General features: G+C 39.8%; 1 protein-coding gene across 1 annotated transcript in view; it reads right to left on the bottom strand.

Annotated features, from left to right (window-relative positions):
* The window catches only part of CAGE1 (cancer antigen 1), a 78,946-nt gene that overhangs the window by 21,525 nt on the left and 30,397 nt on the right, over positions 1–27,024 (bottom strand). Inside the window, exon 7 of the mRNA XM_070403444.1 lies at positions 26,764–26,868. Within this exon, the coding sequence (XP_070259545.1) occupies positions 26,764–26,868 (105 nt within the window). The remainder of the gene's footprint in view (positions 1–26,763; positions 26,869–27,024) is intronic.

The raw sequence follows: 27,024 nt of genomic DNA, 5'->3' as shown, positions 1-27,024 counted from the left end.
AATGTAAAAGGATTCCCTTTGCTCTACAACCTTGACAACATTTGTTGTTTCCTGTCTTAAAAAAAAATTATCTTTATTGTTGAAAGTATTACAGATGTCTCCATTTCTCCCCATTGTCCTTATTATTATTATTACTTTGAGATCGTGCCCTCGCTGGTTTGGCTCAGTAGATAGAGCGTTGGCCTGTGGATTGAAGGGCCCTGGGTTCGATTCTGGTCAAGGGCACGTACCTTGGTTGCAGGCTCCTGGCCTTGGGCAGGGGCATGTGGGAGGCAACCAATTGATGTATCTCTCTCACATCGGTGTTTCTCTCTGTCTGTCTCTCTCCCTTCCACTCTCCCTAAAAATCAATGGAAGAAAATGTCCTTGGGTGAGGATTTAAAAATAAAATAAAGTAATAAAAAAATCATTATTGTTGAAATTATTACAGATGTTCCCCCCCCTCCACTGACCCATTCTAGCTGTCCTGTCTTTTTTTTTTAATATCTTATTGATATTTTTACAGAGAGGAAGGGAGAGGGAAAGAGAGTCAGAAACATCGATGAGAGAGAAACACCGATCAGCTCCCTCCTGCACACTCCTCACTGGGTATGTGCCCGCAACCAATGTACAAGCCCTTGACCGGAATCGAAACTGGGACCCTTGAATCCACAGGCTGATGCTCTATCCATTGAGCCAAACCAGTTAGGGCTGTCCTGTCTTTTTTATAACAGCCATTCTAACAGGTGTGAGGTGACATCTCATTGTGGTTTTGATTTGCATTTCCCTGAAGATTAACGATGTTAAATATTTTTTCATGTACTTGTTGGCCATCTATATGTCTTATTTGCAAAAATGTCTATTCAGATCTTCGGCCCATTTTTAATTGAATTTTTTTTGGCTTGGATTTGTATGAGTTCCTCATATATTTTAGATATTAACCCCTTATCAGAACATGATTTGCAAATATTTTCTCCCATTTAGTAGGTTGCCTTTTCATTTTGTTTGATGGTTTCCTTTGCTGTGTAGCAGCTTTTTAGTTTGATGCAGTCCACTTGTTTATATTTTGCTTTTGTTGCTTTTACTTTTGGTGTCGGATTTAAAAAATCATCACCAAGACCTATGTCAAGGAATTTATTGCCTATGTTTTCTCCTAGGATTTTTATTGTTTCAGTTACTATTTTCAAGAATTTAGTTCATTTTGCCCTAGCTGGTTTGGCGCAGTGGATAGAATGTAGGCCTGTGGATTGAAGGGTCCCAGGTTCGATTCTAGTCAAGGGCACATGCCCAGGTTGTGGGCTTTTTTTCTTTTAAAATATATTTTTATTTATTTCAGAGAGATGGAGGGAAAGGGAACTTTGATTCCTGACTGGAATAGAACCATGACCTCCTGGTTCATAGGTCGACACTCAACCACTTGAGCCACCATGGCCAGGCTTTATTGATTTTTAGAGAGAGAGGAAGGGAGAGGGATAGATAGAAACACTGACGAGAGAGAAACATCATTGATTGCTTGCCTCCTGCACATCCCCTGCTGGGGATCAAGCCCACAACCCTGGTATGTGCTTTGACCAGGAATTGAACCTGCAAATTCTTGGTGCATGGGTCAATGCTCAACCACTGAGCCACACAAGCCAGGCTCTTCACATATCTATATAAAAGCCTAAGCGACCATCGCAACTGAAACAACCGAATGGATGACTGAACAGGCTGTGTGGGGCGACCAGGCTGGAGGAGGTTAGTGAGGGGCGACCAAAGACCGAGCAGCAGGCTGCGTGGGGCGACCAGGCCAGCAAGGGGGCAGTTGGGGGCAACCAGGCCCATAGTGGGGGCAGTTGGGGGAGATCAGGCAGTCAGGAAGAGGCAGTTAGGGGTGATCAGGCTAGGAGGGGAGCAATTAGGGATGACTGGGCCGGCAGGAGGGGCAGATCAGGCCAGCAGGCAGAGGCAGTTAGGGGTAATCAGGCTGGCAGGGGCGGCAGTTAGGGGCAATCAGGCAGGCAGGCAGGTGAGCGGTTAGGAGCCAGCGGTCTAGGATTGTGAGAGGGATGTCCCACTGCTGGTTTAGGCCCAATCCCCAGGGCCTAAACTCCTACTGTATGGTCCCGGCAGTGGGACATCCCCTGAGGGGTCCTGGATTGGAGAAGGTGCAGGCTGGGCTGAGGGGACCCTCTCCCCCTGCCCCCTCCCCCCGCCCCCTGCCTGTGCACGAATTTCATGCACTGGGCCTCTAGTCCTTTATCAGTCCGTGACTTGCAAATATTTTCTCCCAGTTTGTGGCTCATCTTTTCATTAAGAATTCAATATTTTAAAGTTTAAACAAATATTTCAAAAGAGAAAAGTTTGGAAGACAGTCTATTAAAGTTAAATTAATGAAAAAGTATAAAATATTTTCATGAAAGCATACCAAAAGTACTTTTAATATGTAAAGTAATATTTATGGCCAAACCGGTTTGGCTCAGTGGATAGAGCATCGGCCTGCAGACTGAAAGGTCCCAGGTTCGAGTCCAGTCAAGGGCATGTACCTTGGTTGCGGGCACATCCCCAGTAGGAGGTGTGCAGGAGGCAGCTGGTCGATGTTTCTCTCTCATCCATGTTTCTAACTCTCTATCCCTCACCCTTCCTCTCAATAAAAAATCAATAAAATATATTTTTAAAAAAATTTATGTAATTATTTAAATGTTGGGGTAGTGGCAACATTGTTTTTACTATGAGATAACCTTGTACATGGCTATTTGACTAATAATGAAAGCTGTCATTTACTGTGGTGTCTTATCCTTGATGTCTCAGAAATACTATAAGGCTTCAGAGTTTGATGCTAGGAAACCCAAACCCACTCAAAATCTCCACCAAAGAAAGCAGATTTGAATAAAGGAAGAAAAAGGAAAGGTTAGTAAAGTGACTTTCTATGCATTTGAGTTATTACAGCAGGAGATAAAGACCACTGTGAGTCAAACAGATGATAGCTTAGGTGAGGAGCAACTCTCCAAAGCTTTGTTCTGCCCTAGACACTCCCATCCACCAGACGGATCACAGAGGTGAGACTTTTCCAATTGGCTCTACTCTACCTGGCCCTGGATTTCTAAATTCACAAATATTGTGCCTGGTGACCCCCCACCCCACCCCAACCTCCTGCAGGAAACAACCAATCAATGATTCTCTCTCATCACTGATATTTCTACCTCTCTCTCCCTCTACCTTCCTCTCCGAAATCAATTAAAAATTTTTTAATTAAATCTTTATTGTTCAGATTACATTTGTTCCTCTTTGTTTTTCCCCCCATAACTCCCCTCCTCCCAGTTCCCGGCTCACCCTCCGCCCTCACTCCCCACCCACTGTCCTCATCCATAGGTGCACGATTTTTGTCCCAGTCTCTTCCCGCATCTCTCATTCCCCTTTCCCCCCCAAGAATAGTCAGTCCATTCCCTTTCTATGTCCCTGATTCATTATAATCACCAGTTCATTCTGTACATCAGATTATTTATTCACTTGATTCTTGGATTCACTTGTTGATAGATGCATGTTTGTTGTTCATAATTTGTATCTTTACCTTTTTCTTCTTCCTCTTCTTAAAGGATACCTTTCAGCATTTCGTATAATACTGGTTTGGTGGTGATGAACTCCTTTAGCTTTTCCTTATCTGTAAAGCTCTTTATCTGACTTTCAATTCTGAATGATAGCTTTGCTGGATAAAGTCATCTTGGTTGTAGGTTCTTGGTATTCATCACTTTGAATATTTCTTGCCATTCCCTTCTGGCCTGCAAAGTTTCTGTTGAGAAATCAGCTGACAGCCGTATGGGTATTCCCTTGTAGGTAACTGAGTCTCTTACTCTTGCTGCTTTTAAGATTCTCTCTTTGTCTTTTGCTCTTGGCATTTTAATTATGATGTATCTTGGTGTGGTCCTCTTTGGATTCCTTTTGTTTGGGGTTCTCTGTGCTTCCTGGACCTGTAAGTCTATTTCTTTCACCAAGTGGGGGAAGTTTTCTGTCATTATTTCTTCAAATAGGTTTTCAATATCTTGCTCTCTCTCATCTTCTGGCACCCCTATAATTCTGATGTTTGTACGCTTGAAGCTGTCCCAGAGGCTCCTTACACTATCTTCGTATTTTCGGATTCTTTTTTCATTTTGCTTTTCTGGTTGGGTGTTTTTTGCTTCTTCGCATTTCAAATCTTTGACTTGATTCTTGCGCTCCTCTGGTCTGCTGTTGGGTGTCTGTATAATATTCTTTATTTCAGTCAGTGTATGCTTAATTTCTAGTTGGTTCTTTATCACATCGAGGGTCTCATTAGATTTCTTGAGGCTCTTATCAAGTTTATCAGCAGTTTCTAGAAAATTATTGAAAGACCTTAAAAGTGCGTTTTTTAGCTCTATATCCTCCATTTCTGTCATGTTCCTTTGTCTCTGCATTTTTTATGCTTTCTTGGTGCACCCCCTTGTGGTCTTTGTGCGCAGTCTTGTTGTAGTTAAGCCTTGACTGTTGTCAGCAATACTGGGGGTGAATTGACCTCCAGGCTAACTGGATATGAGAGTCAGCTGTGTCTGCAGTGGGAGAGCTTCTGTGCTGGATCTCTAGGGCGGTGCTAATCCAGCCTTTGCTTGAGGCTAACCGGCAAATGCCTCTGTGCAGGGCTTGGGCGGGGCGGGTCCCAGGGGATCTACAGGGCGGGTGGTGGGAGCAGTTATGGCTGCTCTCAGTCCCGTTCCCAGAGGCTCTGCTTCTCAGAACCCCAGCAACTGCTGCAAACCTCGGAGAGAAAGCTGCCCTCACGTTCCAACTGATGCCAGACAATCCCGCCTCTCCCGTTTGAGTCTGAGTCCCTAGAGATTCGCCCAGATCTGGAGCTCAGAGTCTGAGACTCCCTCCTGATTGAAAACGACAACCGCGCCCTCAGCCACCAGCCCGCTATGCGCGTGCACCTCCGCACCTTTGTATTTTCCACACTGTGCCTCCTCTGAGCCTCGGTATGCTGTTCTCTTTCCTTCTAGTTGAAGAGTCTCTCCTCAGCCAGCCTTCCTGTGGTTCTGGGTGATGTCCGTTCCGTCTTTTAGTTGTATTTTTGAAGTGGTTGTTTGTGGCAGCAATCTCCGGTGTTTACCTATGCTGCCATCTTGGTCTCTCAATTAAAATTTTTTTTTAAAAAAAGACAAGAACAACAAAAAAACACAACACAAATTTATTTATTTATTTTTTAATCTATAAAGTCTTTATTGATTAAGGTATTACAAATGTGTCCTCATCCCCCCATTAACCCCCATCCTCCTCCCCGCTCATGCTCTCATCCCCCTGTTGTCTGTGTCCATTGGTTTGGCTTATATGTATCCATACAGGTCCTTTGGTTGATCTTTTCCCCTTACCCCCACACTCCCCTACTTTCCCTCCGGGAATTGACAGTCTGATCACTGTTTCTCCATCTCTGGATCTGTCCCTGTTCATCATTCTATGATGTTCTCTATATTCCACAAATGAGTGAGATCATGTGGTATTTATCTTTCTCTGACTGGCTTATTTCACTTAGCATAATGCTCTCCAGTTCCATCCATGCTGTTGCAAATGGCAAGAGTTCCTTCTTTTTTTTACCGCAGCATAGTATTCCATTGTGTAGATGTACCACAGTTTTTTAATCCACTCATCTGCTGATGGGCACTTAGGCTGTTTCCAAATCTTAGCTATGGTGAATTGTGCTGTTATGAACCTAGGGTTGCATATATCCTTTCTTTCTTTCTTCCTTTCTTTTTTTAAATATGTTTTTATTGATTTTAGAGAGGAAGGGAGAGGGAAAGAGATAGAAACATCAATGATGAGAGAGAACCATTGATTGGCTGCCTCCTGCACGCCCCCTACTGGGGATCGAGCCCGCAACCCAGGCATGCGCCCTTGGCCGTAATCAAACCTGGGACCCTTCAGTCCACAGGCCGACGCTCTATCCATTGAGCCAAACCAGCTAGGGCTATCCTTTCTGATTGGTGTTTCTGGCTTCTTGGGATATATTCCTAGAAGTGGGATCACTGAGTCAAATGGGAGTTCCATTTTTAGTTGTTTGAGGAAACTCCATACTGTTCTCCACAGTGGCTGTGCCAGTCTGCATTCCCACCAGCAGTGCAAAAGGGTTCCTTTTTTTCCACATCCTCTCCAACACTTGTTTGTTGATTTGTTGATGATAGCCATTCTGACAGGTGTGAGATGGTACCTCATTGTTGTTTTGATTTGCATCTCTCGGATGATTAGTGACTTTGAGCATGTTTTCATATGTCTCTTGGCTTTCTGAATGTCCTCTTTTGAAAGGTGTCTATTTAGATCCTTTGCCCATTTTTTGATTGGATTGTTTATCTTCCTTTTGTTAAGTTGTATGAGTTCCCTGTAAATGTTGTAGATTAAACCCTTATCGGTGATATCATTGGCAAGTATGTTCTCCCATGCAGTGGGCTTTCTTGTTGTTTTGTTGATGGTTTCCTTTGCTGTGCAAAAGCTTTTTATTTTGATGTAGTCCCATTTGTTTATTTTCTCTCTAGTTTCCATTGCCCTAGGAGCAGTATCATAGAAGAAATTCCTTCAGCATATGTTTGCGATTTCGCTGCCTGTGGATTCCACTAGTATTTTTATGGTTTCCCATCTTACGTTTAAGTCTTTTATTCATTTTGAGTTTATTTTCGTGTATGGTGTGAGTTGGTGGTCTAGTTTCATCTTTTTGCATGTATCTGTCCAATTTTCCCAACACCATTCATTGAAGAGACTGTCTTGACTCCATTGTATGCTCTTGCCTTCTTTGTCGAATATTAATTGGGCATAGTGGTTTGGATCGATTTTTGGGTTCTCTATTCTATTCCATTGATCTATATGTCTGTTCTTGTGCCAGTACCAAGCTGTTTTAAGAACAGTGGCTTTGTAATACAGCTTGATATCTGGTATTGAGATCCCACCTACTTTGTTCTTCTTTCTCAGGATTGCTGCAGCTATTCGGGGTCTGTGTTTATTACAGATGAATTTTTGGAGAGTTTGGTCTAGGTCTGTGAAATATGCCTTTGCTATTTTAATGGGGAGTGTGTTGAATTTATAGATTGCTTTGGGTAGTATGGACATTTTGATGATGTTGATTCTACCAATCCATGAACACAGTATGTTCTTCCATCTGTTTATATCTTCCTCTATCTCTTTTTTCAGTGTCCTGTAGTTTTTTGCATATAAGTCTTTTACCTCCTTAGTTAAGTTTATTCCTAGGTATCTTAATTTTTTTGGTGTGATGGTAAATGGGATTGCTTTTTTAGTCTCACTTTCTGTACGTTCACTATTGGTGTAAAGAAATGCCTTAGATTTCTTGGCATTAATTTTGTATCCTGCTACATTGCCGAATTCATTTATTAAGTCTTGTAATTTTTTTATGGAGTCTTTAGGGTTTTCTATGTACAGTATCATGTCATCTGCAAATAAGGACAGTATTACTTCTTCTTTTCCAATTTGGATGCCTTTTATTTCTTCTTCTTGTCTGATCACAATGGCTAGTACTTCCAGTACTATGTTGAACAGGAGTGGTGAGAGGGGGCATCCCTGTCTTGTTCCTGTTCTTAGGGGAAAAGGTTTTAGTTTTTGCCCATTGAGAATGATGTTGGCTGTGGGTTTGTCATATATGGCTTTTATTATGTTGAGGTATGATCCTTCTATTCCTACCTTGCTGAGAGTTTTTATCAAGAAAGGGTGTTGGATTTTGTCAAATGCTTTTTCTGCATCAATTGATATGACTATGTGATTTGTATCTCTCAAGGTGTTTATCATGTGATGTATCACGTTTATTGATTTGCGAATATTGTACCATCCTTGCATCCCCGGGATAAATCCTACTTGGTCATGGTGTATGATCTTTCTGATGTATTGCTGGATCCAATTTGCTAGAATTTTGTTGAGTATTTTGGCATCTATGTTCATGAGGGATATTGGCCTATAGTTCCCTTTCATTGTGTTGTCTCTATCTGGTTTTGGTATTAGGGTGATGCTGGCTTCATAGAATGAGCTGGGAAGTGTTCCTTCCTCTTGAATTTTTTGGAATAGTCTGAGGAGGATAGGTTTTAGTTCTTCCTTGAATGTTTGGTAAAACTCCACTGTTTGCTGGGAGCTTTTTGATGACTGCTTCAATTTCTTCCATAGTTATTGGCTTATTGAGATTTTTAGAATCTTCCAGATTGAGTTTTGGAAGATTGTATTTTTCTAGGAATATGTCCATTTCCTCCAGGTTGTCTAGTTTGTTGGAGTAGAGTTGTTCATAGTATTTTTTAACAATTATTTGAATTTCGGGGGGGGGGGTGTCTTTTGTTATTTCGCCTCTTTCACTTCTGATTTTATTTGAGTCCTCTCTCTTTGCTTCTTGGTGAGCCTGGCTAGAGGCTCATCAATCTTGTTTATCCTTTCAAAGAACCAGCTCTTGGTTTCAATGATCTTTTGTATTGTTTTTTTTGGTTTCTATGTCATTTATTTCTGCTCTGATCTTTATTATCTCCTTCCTTCTGCTCACTCTGGGCTTTTCTTGTTGCTCTCTTTCTAATTCTTTGAGTTGTAGAGTTAGATGATTTACTATAATTTTTTCTTGTTTTTTTTTGAGGTAGGCCTGTAGAGCGATAAACTTCCCTCTCAGGACTGCTTTCATTGTGTCCCATAGATTTTGGATTGTTGTGCTTTTATTGTCATTAGCTTCCAAGGTGATTTTAATTTCTTCTTTGATCTCATTCGTAACCCAATCATTATTTAGTAGCATGCTATTCAGCTTCCAAGTGTTTGAGTTCTTTTTATTGTTTTTATTGTAGTTTATTTCTAATATTATGCTATTGTGGTCTGAGAAGATGCTTGGTATGATTTCAATCTTCTTGAATTTGGGGAGACTTTGCTTGTGACCCAATATGTGGTCTTGAAAATGTCCCATGTGCACTTGAGAAGAACGTATATCCCGAGGCTTTGGGGTGAAACGTTCTGAAGATGTCAATTAAGTCCATCTGATCTAGTTAGTCATTTAGGATTGCTGTTTCTTTGCTGATTTTTTGTCTAGAGGATTTATCCAATGATGTCAGTGGTGTGTTTAAGTCCCCTGCTATGATTGTACTGTTGTCAATCTCTCCCTTGATATCTTCCAGGAAGTTTTTTATGTATTTGGGTGCTCCTGCATTGGGTGCATATATGTTTATCAGGGTTATATCCTCTTGTTGTATCGATCCCTTTAGTATTATGAAATGGCCTTCCTTATCTCTTGTTATGGCCTTCACTTTGAGGTCTATTTTGTCTGATATAAGTATTGCCACCCCAGCTTTTTTTCATTTCCATTTGCCTGAAAGATATTTTTTCATCCCTTCACTTTCAGTCTGTGTGAGTCCCTTGTTCTGAGATGGGTCTCTTATAGACAGCATATATATTGGTCATGTCTTTTTATCCATTTGATGTCTTTTGATTGGAGCATTTAGTCCGTTTATGTTTAAAGTTATTACTGAAAGGTACTTGCTTGTAGTCATTTCTATTTTTGTGCCTGTGTTCTTTCTTACCTTTTTATTTCTTCTTTTTACAGCATTCCCTTTAGCATTTCTTTCATTGCTGGCTTGGTAGTGATGAACTCCCTTAGCCCTTTTTTGTCTGCGAAGCTCCTGATTTCCCCTTCAATTTTGATTGATAGTCTTGCTGGATAGAGTATTCTTGGATTCAGTTCTTTGCTTTGCAACACTTTGTATACCTCCTTCTATTCCCTTCTAGCTTGATGTGTTTTGTTGAGAAATCATTTGATAATCTGATGGGGGATCCTTTGTAGGTAACTCCCTGTCTCTCTCTTGCAGCCTTTAAGATTCTCTCTTTGTCGTGTACATTTGCCATAGTTATTATGACATGTCTTGATGTGGGTCTTTTGGGGTTCATCTTGCTTGGGCTCTCTGTACTTGTGTAACTTTTTTCTTCCCCATATCTGGGAAGTTTTCTGTCATTATTTCTTCAAATAGATTTTTTAATCCTTGCTGCTCTTCTTGTCTTTCTGGCAGCCCTATTATGCATATGATACTTCGTTTCATGTTGTCCCAAAGCTCCCTTAGGCTCTCCTCCTCCTTTTTAATGTTTTTCTCCAGTTGCTGTTCAGATTGAGCTTGTTTCTCTACTTTATCTTCTAACTCACTAATTTGGTCCTCTGCTTCTTCTAGTCTACTGTTGAAACCTTCCATGGTGTTTTTGATTGTAGCTATATCACTTTTCATTTCTTCCTGATTCTTGCATAGGTTGTTGATTTTACCATCCATCTGGTGAATGAATTGTATAACCATTATTCTGATTTTTTTTCTGTCATGTTGCATGCTTCAATTTCATTAATTTCCTTTCTTGGTGACTCCTCATTTTCTTTCCTCTGGGGATTGTGTCGTCTCCCCATTCTGACTATCTCCAGATGGTTCAAAAGTTGAGTTGAGTGTTGTGTGGGCCTGGGCCATGTGCAGTGGAAGCTTTGCACCACCCTAGTGTCACTGAAGAGCTCTGACACTAAGATGTGTGGTTGTGGTGGGTTGTTGGGAACCAGGCTCACTCAGAGTCAGCATTACCAGTGCTCAATGTGGCCTCGTGTACGCACTTAGAATCAGGGACCCTGCCTGCACCGTGCTGAAACAGAGACCCCCCTGGAGTGTGTTGAAAATCAGAGCCCCCTAGCGTGTGCCAGGAGTCAGAGTTCCCCAAGAATCCAGTATCAGAGTCTCTGTTGTTTCGCGCAGCCTCGCATTGAGAATCAGGGTCCCTGTGTGCACATGCACCAAGAATTGGAGTCACTGGCTCTTAGTGTGAATGCACAGGGAATCAGGGATCCTAGGCGTAGGTGATAAGAAACACAGTCAGGTCTCTGGTGCTGGGTGCTGCCTCCTGCCAGGAGAATCATGGTCCCGGAGCCCTTGCTGCGGGGAACAAGCCCCCAGTGTTTGCGCACTTCCAGGCAAGACTCCTGCAGCCTGTGCTGGGGGGAGCAAGTTCCCAGTGTTCATGCACTTTCAGGCTAAGACTCCTGTAGCAGCACTGAGGCCCGGGTGAGGGGTGGGTCTATCAGTTACTATGGCGCTGCCCACGAGCCTGCAGGGAGGGGGATGGGCTCTGTTACTCACAGAGATCTGCCGCTTTGATGTCTGGATTCTTGGTGTCCGTGGGTTTGTAGCTGTGGTTGCAGGACTCTGTCCCCAGTGGCTGCAGGGTCCTGGTTTGTGTCTGAGACCAGACTGGGTGGTGCCGAGGCCAGGATCTTAGTCTCAAGCAGCTCTGTTTCTCAAGATGGAGTGGTCTATATGCCTGCGCTGGCCACCCAGGAGTGTCCGCGCTGGGAGCGGGGCTCCGCCGTCTAAGATTGCCCGGTTTAGCAGCCCCTTAGAAGACCTGCAGAATCTACCTGTCCCTAGCTCATACACACACACCACACCACACAGGTCCACACACTCCTCTATCACTCCCTCGCGCTCTCACACTCTCTCCCTCCCTACGTTCCTGCTGGTCGCTATCTTCCCTGCATATACAATACAAATTTATTATCTTCCATTTCTGTAGGTTAGAAGTCTGATGGGGTCTCACTCGGCTAAAGTTGAAGTGTCAGCAGGGCTGTGTTCCTTTCTGAAGGCTTTAGGGGAGGCTGTCCAGCTTCTAAAGGCTGGCCATATTCCTTGGCTTGTGATCCCCTTCTCTCATCTTCGAAGCCAGCAATGTTGCATCTCTGACATTCAGTGGCCGCACATCCCTCTGACATGGCTGGATGCATGTGACTACATTGGACTGTTCTGAATAATCCAGGATATTCTAGCTCCACATTTAGAGGCCTTTGATTTAAACAGATTTGCAAAGTCCTTTTGTCATGTTCTGGAACCAGGGTGTGGACATCCCTAGGAGGCCACTGTTGTGCCTACAACTCACCTCTAAGAGGACCACCAAGGCCTCTATCACTTGAGGCGCAAGTGGCTTGGCCACACAGTTAAAATATTTGGCTTTATCTTCTTGGATTCCTAAGAAGCTTTTGCTTGCATTAACACTTTTTCCTCAAATAGGTTTTCTTACACTCTGTCAGTGTCAACTTGCAGAAGTGTGTCAAAGTAGAAATAACATTCACTATGTGTGGATGGATCAGTCATCAGTATGAACAGCCTCGGGGATTGGGATAACTAAAGGCTGACTGGTTGATTTCCCAATTATTTATACTAAGGTTTTGAGATTGAATACATACAATAAAATATAAATAGCCCTAGCCTGTTTGGCTCAGTAGATAGAGCGTCCTCTGACTGAAGGGTCCCAGTTTCAATTCTGATCAAGGCAGGTACTAGTAGCTGGGTTGCAGGCTTGATCCCCAGCCCTGATCAGGATGTGCAGTAGGCAACCAATTCATGTTTCTCTCTCTCTGCCTCTTCCCTTCCCTTCCACTTTCTCTAAAAACCAATGGGAAAAATATCCTCAGGTAAGGATTAACCAAAGATAAATAAATAAAATATAAATAAAATAAAAAACAAACAAGTAAACCAGAATTCACAGAACAGTGAAGAACGACATGCAGCAATAAAGACAGTTAAACCTACAGTGTCTTCCTGGTAGCTAAAGCAAAACTAAAATGTGGTCAGTTACAAGATTTTTCATTATTCATGCAATGAAAATACAACTGTTTCTAAAGAAAAGCTTTTCCTGGTAGGCCTGAAGTCTCAAAGGAAGTTCTCATCCAAGCAGCACTAAATGAAACAACAATTTCTGTAGTAAATTGAGAAAGATGTTTCCTAGGATTGTTGAGGACATAACACCAAAGCACAACTCAGGAAAAGCAATTGTGTGAGGGCCAAGGCAGCATGTTCCCAGCAGCAGCTTTCCAGGAATAAACACGATCCAGACTGTGACAATTAAGTAGTGAAATGAGCATATGGCCAACACAAAAATAAATTTATGATCAATACACACACAAAAAGAAATACAACAGGATAATAAAACCAGTGTTTCTTCTGTGAAAGGGCATATATATATTTGGTCAAGATGTAAAATGTCTTTTTATTGTGGGTTACTACTAGAAGGATGAAGGGACTGCACAGATAACCCTTCAGAGATGCAAGAGTTCTTAAACAAGTTCTTGCTAAAAGTTGGTCAGCAGATAGATTGATGTTATATCCTCCGACAAGGATCTATAGTGTAAATATTGTTTCTTGCACTGGCCTTAGAATAGGATTTAGAGAAATCAAAACCAAGAAGGTGAGGAATAGGGTTAGAGTATGCTTAAGAGAATGCTGAAGAGAACAAAAAACAGATGGTAAGATTGGCATCTTCCTGTGGAAACAGGCTCTCCCTGGCTGAACAGCCTCCCACCTCTCTGACCTGAATTCTAGTGAACCCAGACTCTTCCTCAGGAGGCTAGTCAGTGGTCCAGAGGCCCAGAAACTGTGCCCAAACCCAGGAATGGATGAGTATCTTTCATAGTTCAGAGGGAACATGCATTGGGTTGTGATTTGTGAGAACATTTTTCCTAGAGTTAGTAATTTTCTGCTTTGCAAAATATTTGTTGTTTTCTCATTTTAATGAATATAGCAGATAAATATGCTACCTTTTGAGCATTTTCTTTACAAGTTAACAAACATAACTTTATTAAAATAACAAATTAATAAATTTATTAATAAAATAATAAATTAGGTAAAGGTTTTATGTAATATATAGAGTGCTATAGTGAAGTGGTATGTTTGGGGATAGTATTTCAGTTTTTAATCTTTAGTCTATAATAATGGCTAAAGGATATCTTTTATAATACTGGGTAAAGAATGTATCATTTTTATAAAAAGGCTTCTATTTTACAAAGATGGGATCAAGGAGGAACTTTCGGGATCATTACAATAAGCTCAACTTGAACCCTGCATATCACACTGGTCACTGGATTCTTGATTCCTCTCAACAAATCCCTGGCTTTGATGAAACTTATTAAGAGCTTCTAGGACTAGGAGACGTTTTGCACTTGACAACTAAACACCCAAAATGCTAGAGCCAGCCAGAAGGCAAAGGTGGGTCACTCCTTGTCTCAGGAGGTGAGTGAAGCAGACAGCAGACTCAGAATTGTGAATAAGGACCAAGGATAAGGGTTCAGGACAGAGCATCAGAGGAGGTTTAAGCCATCAAATTTAACTCTAGCAGAACAAGTCTTGCTGGCCTAGAGCTCCTTAGAGAATGCAGAGTGAGCCTTCTGGAGCACACTGTGCATTTCAAAAACAAAGAACAATAACAAATACCTTTTTATTTTGGAAAGTTCAAAACACATACAAAAGTTGAGAGAGTAGTGTAATGAACCTCCCATCATTTCAACAATTATCAACATTTTTCCATTATTTTTTCATCTGTCGCCCCCCCACACAAACACACACTCTGCTACCTTTTTATTTTCCTGGATTATTTTAAAGTAGGTTTGCAAACCTAGTCATCATATTAATTCACTAATAACTACTTTTCAATATGTATTGCTAACAGATAAGAGCTTTTAAAAACACGATACCATTGTCACATCTATTAAAATGAATAATTTTAAAATATTATTTAATACCCAGACTGTGTTCAATTTTCTACTATTACCTCACAAATATCTTTTTATTTTTGTCTTCAAATTAGGAATTTTATTTATTTCTTTCCTTTATTTTCAAGAAAAATGATTTTAAATATAATATTGAGTGCAATATACATTGATGTTCTAAGAAAAATGATTTTAAATGTTATATGCAGTAAACATTAATATTTCAAGAAAACAATTTTAAATATAATATCACCTGCAATAAAAATTAATATTTCAAAAATTTTTTAAATATAATAATATCACAAAACAGTACTAACATAGTATATCACAAAAAGTTGTAGGAAATATTAAAAATCTGCAAATAACAGGATTACTTCTATTATATTCTAAAATATTTTGTTTTCTCTGGCTCTTTTTGGTTCATCAGTTTATGTTGTTCATGTGATACTTATCTTTCTCTGACTGGCTTATTTTGCTTAGCACAATGCTCTCCAGATCCATCCATGCTGTTACAAATGGCAAGAATTCCTTCTTTTTTTACAGCAGCGTAGTATTCCATTGAATAGATGTACCATATTTTTTAAATCTACTCATCTGCTGATGGGCACTTAGGCTGTTTCCAAATCTTAGCTATTGTAAATTGTGCTGCCATGAACATAGGGGTACATATATCCTTTCTGACTGATGTTTCGGATTTCTTGGGATATATTCTTAGAAGTGGGATTACTGGGTCAAATGGGAGTTCCATTTTAATTTTTTGAGGAAACTCCATACTGTTTCCCACAGTGGTGGCATCAGTCTGCATTCCCACCAGCAGTGCAAGAGGGTTCCTTTTCCTCCACATCCTCTCCAGCACTTGTCCTTTGTTGATTTGTTGATGATAGCTATTTTGACAGGTGTGAGATAGTACCTCATGGTGGTTTTGATTTACATCTTGTGGATGATTAGTGACTTTGAGCATGTTTTCATATGTCTCTCGGCCTTCTGTAGGTCCTCTTTCGAAAAGTGTCTTTTGAGGTCCTTTGCCCATTTTTTTGATTGGATTGTTTATCTTCTGTTTGTTAAGTTCTATGAGTTCCCTGTAAGTTTTGGTGATTAAACTCTTATCATAGATAACATTGGCAAATATGTTTTCCCATGCAGTGGGCTTTTTCGTTGTTTTGTTGATGTTTCTTTTGCTGTGCAGAAGCTTTTTATTTTGATGTAGTCCCATTTGTTTATTTTCTCCTTAGTTTCCATTGCCTTAGGAGCAGTATTGGCAAAGATATTGCTACAACATATGTCTGCTATTTTGCTGCCTATGGATTCTTCTAAGATTTTTATGGTTTCCTGTCATATATTTAGGTCCTTTATCCATTTTTAGTTTATTTTTGTGTATGGTGTTTTTGCACATATCTGTCCAATTTTCCCAACACCATTTGTTGATGGAACTATCTTGACTCCATTGTATGCTCTTGCCTCCTTTGTCAAATATTAATTGAGCATACTGGCTTGGGTTGACTTCTGGGCTCTCTGTTCTGTTACATTGGTCTATATGTCTGTTCTTGTGCCAGTGCCAGGAAGTTTTAAGAACAGTGGCTTTGTAATATAGCTTGATATCTGGTATTGTGATCCCTCCAACTTTGTTCTTCTTTCTCAGGATTGCTGCAGCTATTTGGGGTCTTTTTGTATTCCAAATGAATTTTTGAAGAGTTTGTTCTATCTATGAAATATTCCGTTGGTATCTTAATTTGTATTGCATTGAATCTATAGATTGCTTTGAGTAGTATGAACATTTTAATGATGTTGATTCTACCAATCCATGAACACGGTATATTCTTCCATTTGTTTATGTCTTCCTCTATCTCTTTTTTCAACATCCTATAATTTTCTGAGTACAGGTCTTTTACTTCCTTAGTTAAGTATATTCCTAGGTATCTTAATTTTTTTGTTGCAATGGTAAATGGGATTTTTGTTTTTAGTTTCTCTTTCTGTAAGTTCATTATTAGTGTATAAAAAAGCCATAGATTTCTGGGGGTTAATTTTGTATCCTACTACATTGCTGAATTCATTTATTTAATCTAGTAATTTTTTGATGGAGTCTTTGGGGTTTTCTATGTACAATACCATGTCATCTGCGAATAATGACAGTTTTACTTCTTCTTTACCAATTTGGATGCCTTTTATTTCTTCTTGTCTGACCACTATGGCTAGCACTTCCAGTACTATGTTGAATAGGAGTGGTGAAAGTGGGTATCCCTGTCTTGTTCCTGTTTTAAGGGGAAATGGTTTTAGTTTTGCCCACTGAGTATGATGTTGGCTGTAGGTTTGTCATATATGGCCTTTATCATGTTGAGATATGCTCCCTCTTGTCCCACTTTGCTGAGCGTTTTTATCAAAAATGGATGGTGGATTTTGTCGAATGATTTTTCTGCATCTATCAATGTGATCATGTGATTTTTGTCTTTCAATTTATTTATGTGATGTATCACGTTTATTGATTTGCGAATATTGTACCATCCTTGCATCCCATGAATAAATCCCACTTGATCATGGTGTATGATCTTTTTAATATATTGCTGATGTGGTTTGCTAATATTTTATTGAGGATTTTAGTATCTATGTTCATAGATATTTTAGTATCTATGTTTACAGGGATATTGGCCTGTAATTCTCTTTCTTTGTAGTGTCTTTATCTGGTTTTGGGATTAGGATAATGCTGGCCTCATAAAAAGAGTTTGGAAGTGTTCCTTCCTCTTGAATTATCTGAAATAGTTTGAGGACTAGAGGTGTTTTTTTTCTTTGAATGTTTGGTAAAACCCCTCTGTGAAGCTGTCCAAACCTGGGCTTCTGTTTGGTGGGAGTATTTTTATTACTGCTTCTATTTCATCAGTAGTTATTGGCCTATTCAGGTTTTTTAATTCTTCCTGATTCAGTTTTGGGAGATTGTATTTTTCTAGAAATTTGTCTATTTCATCCACATTGTCCAGCTTGTTGGCATATAGTTGTTCACAGTATCTCCTTACAATCCTTTGTATTTCTGTGGTTTCAGTGATTACTCCTCCATTTTCGTTTCTGATTTTATTTATTTTGGTCCTCTCTGTTTCCTGATGAATCTGGCTAATGGTTTATCAATTTTGTTTATCCTTTCAAAGAACCAGCTCTTGGTTTTATTGATTTTTTTTAAAAATATATATTTTATTGACTTTTTACAGAGAAGAAGGGGGAAGGATAGAGAGCTAGAAACATCGATGAGAGAGAAACATTGATCAGCTGCCTCCTGCATACCCGCTACTGGGGATGTGCCCGCAACCAAGGTACATGCCCTTGACTGGAATCGAACCTGGGACCCTTCAGTCCGCAGGCCACCGCTCTATCCACTGAGCCAAACTGGTTAGGGCTCATTGATTTTTTGTCCTTTTTTTTATGTCTCTATGTTATTTATTTCTGCTCTAATCTTTATTATTTCCTTCATTCTACTTACTCTGGGCTTTTTTTGTTGTTCTCTTTCTAGTTCTTTAAGTTGTAGGGTTAAATAGTTTATTGCTGATTTTTCTTTTTCTTTTTTTTAGGTATGCATGTAGTGCTATGAACTTCCCACTCAGGACTGCTTTTGCTGCATCCCAGAAAATTTGGGTTGTTGTGTGTTCATTTTCATTTGTTTCAGGAAATTTTTAAATTTCTTTCTTGATCTCATTGGTAACCTATTCATTGTTTAATAAGATGCTATTTAGCCTCCATGTGTTTAAATGTTTCTAGGTGTTTTTATTGTAAGTTGACTTCTAATTTCATTCCACTGTCATCTGAGAAGATGCTTGATATAATTTCAATCTTCTTGAACTTATAGAGACTTGTTTTGTGTCTTAATATGTGGTCTATCTTTATGAATGATCCATGTGAACTTGAGAAGAATGTATATTCTGCTGTGTTGGGGTGAAATGTTCTATAAATGTCAATTAAATACATCTGATCCAGTGTGTCCTTTAGAGTCTCTGTTTCCTTGCTAAGTTTTTGTCTCAAAGATCTATCCAGTGCAGTCAAAAGGGTATTAAAGTCCCCTACTATGACTGTACTAGTATTGTCGATCTCTCCATTAAAGTCCTCTAGAAGTTTTTTTTTTATATATATTTAGGTGTTCCTATGTAGGGTGCATATATGTTTACCAGAGTTATATCCTCTTGTTAGACTGATCCCTTTAGTATTATGTAATGACCTTTGTTGTCTCTTGTGATAGCCTTCATTTTATTTATTTATTTATATATATTTTTAAGATTTTTCCTTTAATATATATTTTATTGATTTTTTACAGAGAGGAAGGGAGAGGGATAGAGAGTTAGAAACATCAATGAGAGAGAAACATCAATTAGCTGCCTCCTGCACACTCCCTACTGGGTATGTGCCCGCAACCAAAGTACATGCCCTTGACCGGAATCGAACGTAGGACCCTTGAGTCCACAAGCCAACGCTCTATCCACTAAGCCAAACCGGTCAGGGCAATAGCCTTCATTTTAAAGTCTATTTTGTCGAATATGAGTATTGCTACTCAGCTTTTTTTTTTTCATTTGCATGGAAAATTTTTTTCCATCCTTCCACTCTCATCCTGTGTGTGTCTTTTATTTTGAGGTGGGTCTCTTGTAGACAGCATATAGTTGGGTCATGTTTTTGCATCCATTCTACTACTCTACGCCTTTTTAAAAAAAGTACATTTTACTGATTTTTTACAGAGAGGAAGGGAGAGGGATAGAGAGTTAGAAACATCGATGAGAGAGAAACATCGATGAGAGAGAAACATCGAACAGCCGCCTCCTGCACACCCCCTACTGGGGATGTGCCCGCAACCAAGGTACATGCCCTTGAGTGGAATCGCACCTGGGACTTTTCAGTCCACAGGCCGATGCTCTATCCACTGAGCCGAACCAGTCAGAGCTACTCTACGCCTTTTGATTGGAGCATTTAGTCTATTTACATTTAGGTTTATTACTGAGAGGTACTTATTTATTGCTATTATATTTTTGTATGGCTAGGTTTCTCCCTTTGTTTCTTCTCATTACAGCAATCCCTGTAGCATTTCTTCTAAAGCTGGCTTGGTGGTGATGTACTCCTTTAGCCTTTTTCTGTCTGGGAAGCTCTATTTGATTATCTATTTTGAATGATAGTCTTGCTGGATATTTTAACCTTGGTTTCAGATCCTTGCTTTCCATTACCTTGAGAACTTTATGCCATTCCTTCTGGCATGTAGAGTTTCTGATGAGAAATCAGGTGTCAGTCTTATGGAAACTCCTTTGTAGGTAACAGTTTTCTTTTCCCTTGCTTCCTTTAAGATTCTTTGTCTTTAATTTTTGGCATTTTAATTATGATGTGTCAGGGTGTGGGCCTGTTTGGGTTCTTCTTGTTTGGGGTTCTCTGTGCCTCCTGAACTTGAGTGACTTTTCCTTTACCAGGTTAAGGAAGTTTTCTGCCATTATTTCTTCAAATAAATTCTCTATGCCTTTCTCCCTTTCTGCCTCTTCTGGCACACTTGCTATTCTAATATTGTTACATTTCATGTTGTCCCACAGCTCCCTCAAGCTGTCCTCCTATTTTTTAATTGTTTTTTATTTTTGGTTTTTTGATTGAGTGATATTTTCAACTCTGTCTTCTAATTCACTGATTTGATTCTCAGCTTCCCCTAATCTGCTGTGTATTCCTTCCAATGTGGTCTTTACTTGTGTTATGTCATTCTTTATCTCAGACTGTTCTTTTTTCATAGTTACTATATCTTTTTACATGCTGTTGAGCATCTTTACCCTCAATCCCTGAACTCTGTTTCAGATCAGTTTCTCATCTCTGCTTCATTTATCTCTTCTTATGGAGAATTCTCTCGTTCTTTCATTTAGGGGTTCTTTGTCTCCTCATTTTGGCTTTCTATTTGGGTTTGTGACTATGTATTAGATAGATCCTCTGCACCAGCGGTTCTCAACCTGTGGGTCGAGACCCCTTTGGTGGTCGAACGACCCTTTCACAGGGGTTGCCTAAGGCCATCCTGCATATCAGATATTTACATTATGATTCATAACAGTAGCAACATTACAGTTATGAAGTAGCAACGAAAATAATTTTATGGTTGGGTCACAACATGAGGAACTGTATTTAATGGACCAGAAGGTTGAGAACCACTGCTCTATACCTTTCAATGTCTAGTGCAGGACAATATTTCTGACTAATTAGATCAGGCAAAGACTCAAAGCCTCTAGAGCAGTGATGGCGAACCTATGACACAAGTGTCAGAGGTGACATGCGAACTCATTTTTTTGGGTTGATTTTTCTTTGTTAAATGGCATTTAAATATATAAAATAAATATCAAAAATATAAGTCTTTGTTTTACTATGGTTGCAAATATCAACAAATTTCTGTATGTGACATGGCACCAGAGTTAAGTTAGGGTTTTTCACCCTAGAGACTCCATCAAAAAACTACTAGACTTAATACATGAATTTGGCAATGTAGCAGGATACAAAATTAACCCCAAGAAATCTGAGGCATTTCTATACACCAATAGTGAACTTTCAGAAAGAGAGATTATAAAAACAATCCCATTTACCATCCCACCAAAAAAATTAATATACTTAGGAATAAACTTAACTAAAGAGGTAAAAGACCTCTACTCAGAAAACTACAGGACATTGAAAAAAGAGATAGAGGAAGACATAAAGAGATGGAAGAACATACCATGTTCTTGGATTGGTAGAGTCAACATCATTAAAATGTCCATACTACCCAAAGCAATCTATAAATTCAATGCACTTCCCATTAAAATACCAACAGTATATCTCACAGACCTAGAACGAACTCTCCAAAAATTCATCTGGAATAAAAAAAGACCCTGAATAGCTGCAGTGATCCTGAGAAAGAACAAAGTAGGTGGGATCTCAATGCCAGATATCAAGCTGTATTACAAAACCACTGTTCTCAAAACTGCCTGGTACTGGCACAAGAACAGACATATAGATCAGTGGAATAGAATAGAGAGTCCAGAAATTAGCCCAACCCAATATGCTCAATTAATATTTGACAAAGGAAGCAAGAACATACAATGGAGCCAAGATAGTCTCTTCAATAAATGGTGTTGGGAAAATTGGACAGATATATGCAAGAAAATGAAACTAGACCACCAACTTACACCATACACAAAAATAAACTCAAAATGGATAAAGGACTTAAATGTACGACAGGAAACCATAAAAATTCTAGAAGAATCCAAAGTCAACAAAATCTCAGACATATGCCAAAGCAATTTCTTCACTGATACAGCTCCTAGGGCAGTTGAAACTAAAGAGAAAATGAACAAATGGGACTACATCAAAATAAAAAGCTTCTGCACAGCAAAAGAAACCATCAACAAAACAACAAGCAAACCCACTGCATGGGAAAACATATTTACCAACGTCATATCTGATAAGGGCCTAATCTCCAAAATTTATAGGGAACTCATACAACTTAACAAAAAGAAGATAAACAATCCAATCAAAAAATGGGCAAAGGATCTAAATAGACACCTTTCAAAAGAGGACATTCAGAAAGCCAAGAGACATATGAAAACATGCTCAAAGTCACTAATCATCCGAGAGATGCAAATCAAAACAACAATGAGGTACCATCTCACACCTGTCAGAATGGCTATCATCAACAAATCAACAAACGACAAGTGCTGGAGAGGATGTGGAGAAAAAGGAACGCTCGTGCACTGCTGGTGGGAATGCAGACTGGTGCAGCCACTATGGAAGACAGTATGGAGTTTCCTCAAAAAGCTGGAAATGGAACTCCCATTTGACCCTGTGATCCCACTTCTAGGAATATATCCCAAGAAACCAGAAACACCAATCAGAAAGGATATGTGCACCCATATGTTCATAGCAGCACAATTCACCATAGCTAAGATCTGGAAACAGCCTAAGTGCCCATCAGTATATGAATGGATTAGAAAACTGTGGTACATCTACACGATGGAATACTATGCTGCTGTAAAAAAGAAGGAACTCTTACAATTTACAACAGCATGGATGGAAGTGGAGAGCATTATGCTAAGTGAAACAAGCCAGTCAATAAAGGAAAAATACCACATGATCTCACTCATTCATGGATAATAAAGACCATTACAAACTTTTGAACAATAATAGATACAGAGGCACAGCTGCCTCAAACTGATTGTCAAACTGCAGTGGGAAGACCAGGGAGGGTTGGGGGGCAGGAGGGAGGGGGGTAAGAGATCAACTGAAGGACTTGTATGCATGCATATAAGCATAACTAATGGACATAAGACACTGGGGGGTAAGGGAGGGCAGGGGATTGTCAAGGGCGGGGGGGGCGGGGTGGGGAAGGACACATATGTAATACCCTTTGTAATACTTTTAGCAAAAAAAAAAAAGTTAGGGTTTTTCAAAATGCTGACACGCCGAGCTCAAAAGGTTCACCATCACTGCTCTAGAGCAATGGTTCTCAACCTTCCTAATGCCGCGACCCTTTAATACAGTTCCTCATTTTGTAGTGACCCCCAATTTCATTGTTACAAATTGAACATAATTAAAGCATAGTGAGTAATCACAAAAACAATATGTAATTATATATGTGTTTTCCGATGGTCTTAGGCGACCCCTGTGAAAGGGTCGTTCAACCCCAAAAGGGGTCGCGACCCACAGTTTTGAGAACTGCTGCTCTAGAGACTGCCTCTGCCTACAGACTGATAAGATTCCAACTTGAATTGCTCACCCCCCTTCCCCCGCCAGGGCAATTGTTCTCAGGCGTGGCAAGAGTTTTTTCAACAGGGTTGGCAGTTGCTACTGCCTGGAGGCTACTTATTTTTAATCTCTTAAGTGGCCTCAGGGCAAGGTGTTTTCCAATAGCATGTGTCAACTGTCTTCCCCCCAGGCAAGGTAGATGTCTATGTGGGAAAGATGTCCTCCACTGTGTGAGGGAATGACTCAGCTCAGGAAACTTGGGGTGTCTGCCTTCTGAGTTCTAGCCCCCAAATCCCCAGTCATGGCTTCTGCCCTCACAGCTCCAGTCTACTTCACAGTCCCACTGCTGGCACAAGGTAGGTGGCTCCACAGGTAATTTTGTGCATTGGCCCTTTAAGAGGGTTCCTGAGTTTTCAGCTAATACTTTTTGGCAGATAGCACCCCACTGCTTTTCACAGCCAGATGTTATGTGGGTACCCTTCTCAGTTTTGATGCTTTCTGCTGGGGGCCCAGCTTGGGTATTAGATGCCAGAGTTCTCAGTGGCAACTCCCCCCGCCCCCCAACTGTGATCTCTCTCCAGAACTTCAGTTGCTGTCTGTGGGCACCCAGCCAGCTCTTTTGTGCCTCTGTCCCTCCTACCAGTCTCTATGTGGTCTCCACTTTTAGTCCTCAGGTGTCAGGGTTCTCTCCTGTGAGTTTTCTGTTGATTATCCAGTAAGTTTTTCTGTATTTTAGTTATAATACCAGTTTATTCCTGGGAGCATCCACTTACTCTGCTGCCATTTTTAATTTTCTCCAAATTAGGGATTTTAGAGCCTCGCTATTCAAACAACCGGCAGCTTGTTAGAAAACCACTGGTCTAGAGAAAAAGAGGTTTTCTATAGTAGGAAGGGCATTAGATATGCAGTGAACATTGAGTACGGGTCCAGTGCTGCTTCCTAATGATCTGGATGACCAAGTATAAGCCATGCAGCCTTCCTGGGTAGGCAGGCTCTGGAGACAGACCACAAATATCTGTTTTTAATATATATTTTTATTGATTTCATAGAGGACAGGAAAGGGAGAGAGATAGAAACATCAATGATGAGAGAGAAACACTGATTGGCTGCCTCCTGCATGCCCCCTACTGGGGATCAAGTCTGCAACCCTGGCATGTGCCCTTGACTAGAATCGAACCCAGGACCCATCAGTTTGCAGGCCGACACTCTATCTACTGAGCCAAACTGGCTAGGGCTCACAAATATCTTTTTATAGTGGGTTTGTTCAAATCAGGATATACACAGGTCTCACATGCTACATTTGGTTGATTCGTCTCTAATCTCCTTTAGTCTATAATAGCTATTCCTCCCCCTCTCTTTCCTCATGCCAATTGTTTACTGGTTAGAATTTTTCACATTCAGGGTCTGTTTTCATGGTGTCATTTAATGTTTCTTTATCCACTGTTGACTGGTAGCTAAGTCTAGCAACTGGCTTTCAGATCCAGTGCTTTGGTGAGACTACTTCAGAGATGCTGTGTGCATCCTCCTGCATCAGGTTAGGAGGCCCAGGTTTGCTTGTCTCACCTCTAGTGGGGTTGAAATTGATCAGCAGGCTCAGGTGTTTGTCTGTTTGACCCATTCATTAAATGCTCCCTGTCAGTCTTAAACTTAAGGTTTTTGCAGCCATTATAACAGCCTAGATTCCTTATTTTACTCAGGGATGCAAAACATAATTTTATAAATGCATCTTTTCTTCTGTTTTCAATGAAGAACTCTCTCCCTCATTGATTATTTATGAGATAGTTTGTACAAGAAAGACTGGGGCACATTTTAAAAGTGACACAGTATGTCTGACTCTCCCATTTGTGCCCTTTTTCTCATTCCAGCTTCCCAGTGCTGGAAAGATGAAGGTCCACTCTCATCTCATTTATGTCGGAAGCACAGAACTGCTAATGAATGACAGAATTTACTGAGTGCTCTCCACTTATATCCCTATGCTCAAATTTTACTAGTCTTCAAGGGCCAATTCCATCCCCTTCACAAAGTCTTCCATGATTCTCTGACGTGGCCATCATCTGTTTCTCCTCTGAATTCCAGTCATCTCACAAACAACATCCTCTTAGATGTGAGTCACTGTATCTCTTTTCAAGAAACTTTTCCTTTACTCTTTGTAAATAATTATTTATGTATTTTATTTTCTTGCCTAGATTCCTTCGAAGCAGGGGCTACGTTGGACTTAGCTTTCTATCTCCACAGTGACTAGCATTTAACCTTTTGTGGAAAGTCAATAATTACTCATTTAATGAAAAAAAATTAATTAATTAGAAAAGAAGAAAATTTTAAGCCTTCACAGCAATGGATGTTTTCTTCTTTTAAAGGTGAGTGGAGCTCTCTTGGGTCCTCTCTTCCAAGATGACCAAGAAAAGAAGGAACAACGGTCATGCCAAAAAGGGCCACAGCCATGTGCAGCCTTTTCACTGCACCAACTTTGCTTAAATGTGTGCCCGAGGACAAGGCCATTAGGAAGTTCAGCATTCCAGACACAGTCGGGGCCTCAGCCACAGCCTTTAGGGCCATTTCCAAAGCCAGTGTCCTCACACCTAAGCTTTTCCTAAGCTGTATGTGAAAATCCACCGCTGTGTGGGCTGTGCCATTCACAGCAAGGTGGTCAGGAATCCTTCTCCTGAAGCCCGGAAGGACTGAACACCCCCACCCCAATTTAGACCTTTGGATGCTGCCCCATGACCTCTACCTAAGCCCATGTAAGGGGCTAAAGCCTAAGGACCGAAGACATATTCTCTGGAAAAAAATAAAAAAATGTTAAAAAGATGAATGGGTATGTTATAAATTTAGTATATATGCTTATTTTTAATAATTTAGAAATATGATAAACTTCTTAAATTAATTGCTATTAAAAATAAATTATGTTGATGAACCGCCTTTTCATCATAGTGGGATACACTGGGATTGTAACTCTATAACTATCTAGCTACCAAGATCTTATTTTCATTTTCTTCTAACATATTTTCCTGTTTTATCTGCCTTTATTTTTTACAACTTTATTGAGATATAATTGACATATAACATTGTGTAAGTTTAAGGTATATAGTTCCTTTTGATATACTTATATACTGCAAAATGTTTAACACCATTCCATTAGCTAACACCTCCATTAAGTTACATAATTACTATTTCTTTTCAGTGATGCCTTTATCTTTAGATGCCATCTAAAGTAAACTATGAGTGCTGTTTCCCTAAGTACCCCTTAATCATGGTTGTTGTAAACAGCTATTGGTATAAGGATGGTGGTAGCATATGCAACAATATAAATAAGTTTCATTCACTATAAAAAATTGTACATATCTTTTGATTTTACATTTTGAAAGAAATTAATTTGATTAGTCTTAACAGAAATCAGATGGGACATTATGTAAAATTTCAAAACCTGAAAATGGAAAATTCAATTCTATACTTTCTGGGTAAATAATACTGCCACAATGCCAGTGTGTGACCATTTTAATAAGCAAATTTTTTGTAGGCTGACAATTTCTTAAACTTGTTAATAAAATGGTATTATGTATAAGAATGATAGCAAAGCAACAAAAAGTTTTTCTTACCAAGATATTAAGCTCTTCATTTAGACTGTGGTACTTATCCAGTTTGGCTCCCAATAAGGTAGGATCTCTGACATTCTTGGTTTCATTTGAATCAAAGTCTGTAACCTGAGATTAAATATTTGTGCTCACTTCCAATACTTTCACAATCCTTTGAGTATTTGAAAATAAATACTTTATTAGTGAAACAAAGAGATTTTCAGGGGCTAGAATAAAAGAAGCATTTACAGCTAGAAGGAGTTAAACAAATTTACCAAGAGAATA

This window comes from Myotis yumanensis, unplaced genomic scaffold (genome assembly GCF_028538775.1).
Source record: "Myotis yumanensis isolate MYYU_CA2020_CCGP unplaced genomic scaffold, mMyoYum1.0.hap1 SCAF_2, whole genome shotgun sequence".
Taxonomy (NCBI): domain Eukaryota; kingdom Metazoa; phylum Chordata; class Mammalia; order Chiroptera; family Vespertilionidae; genus Myotis; species Myotis yumanensis.
This window is presented reverse-complemented; position numbering and strand designations above follow the sequence as displayed.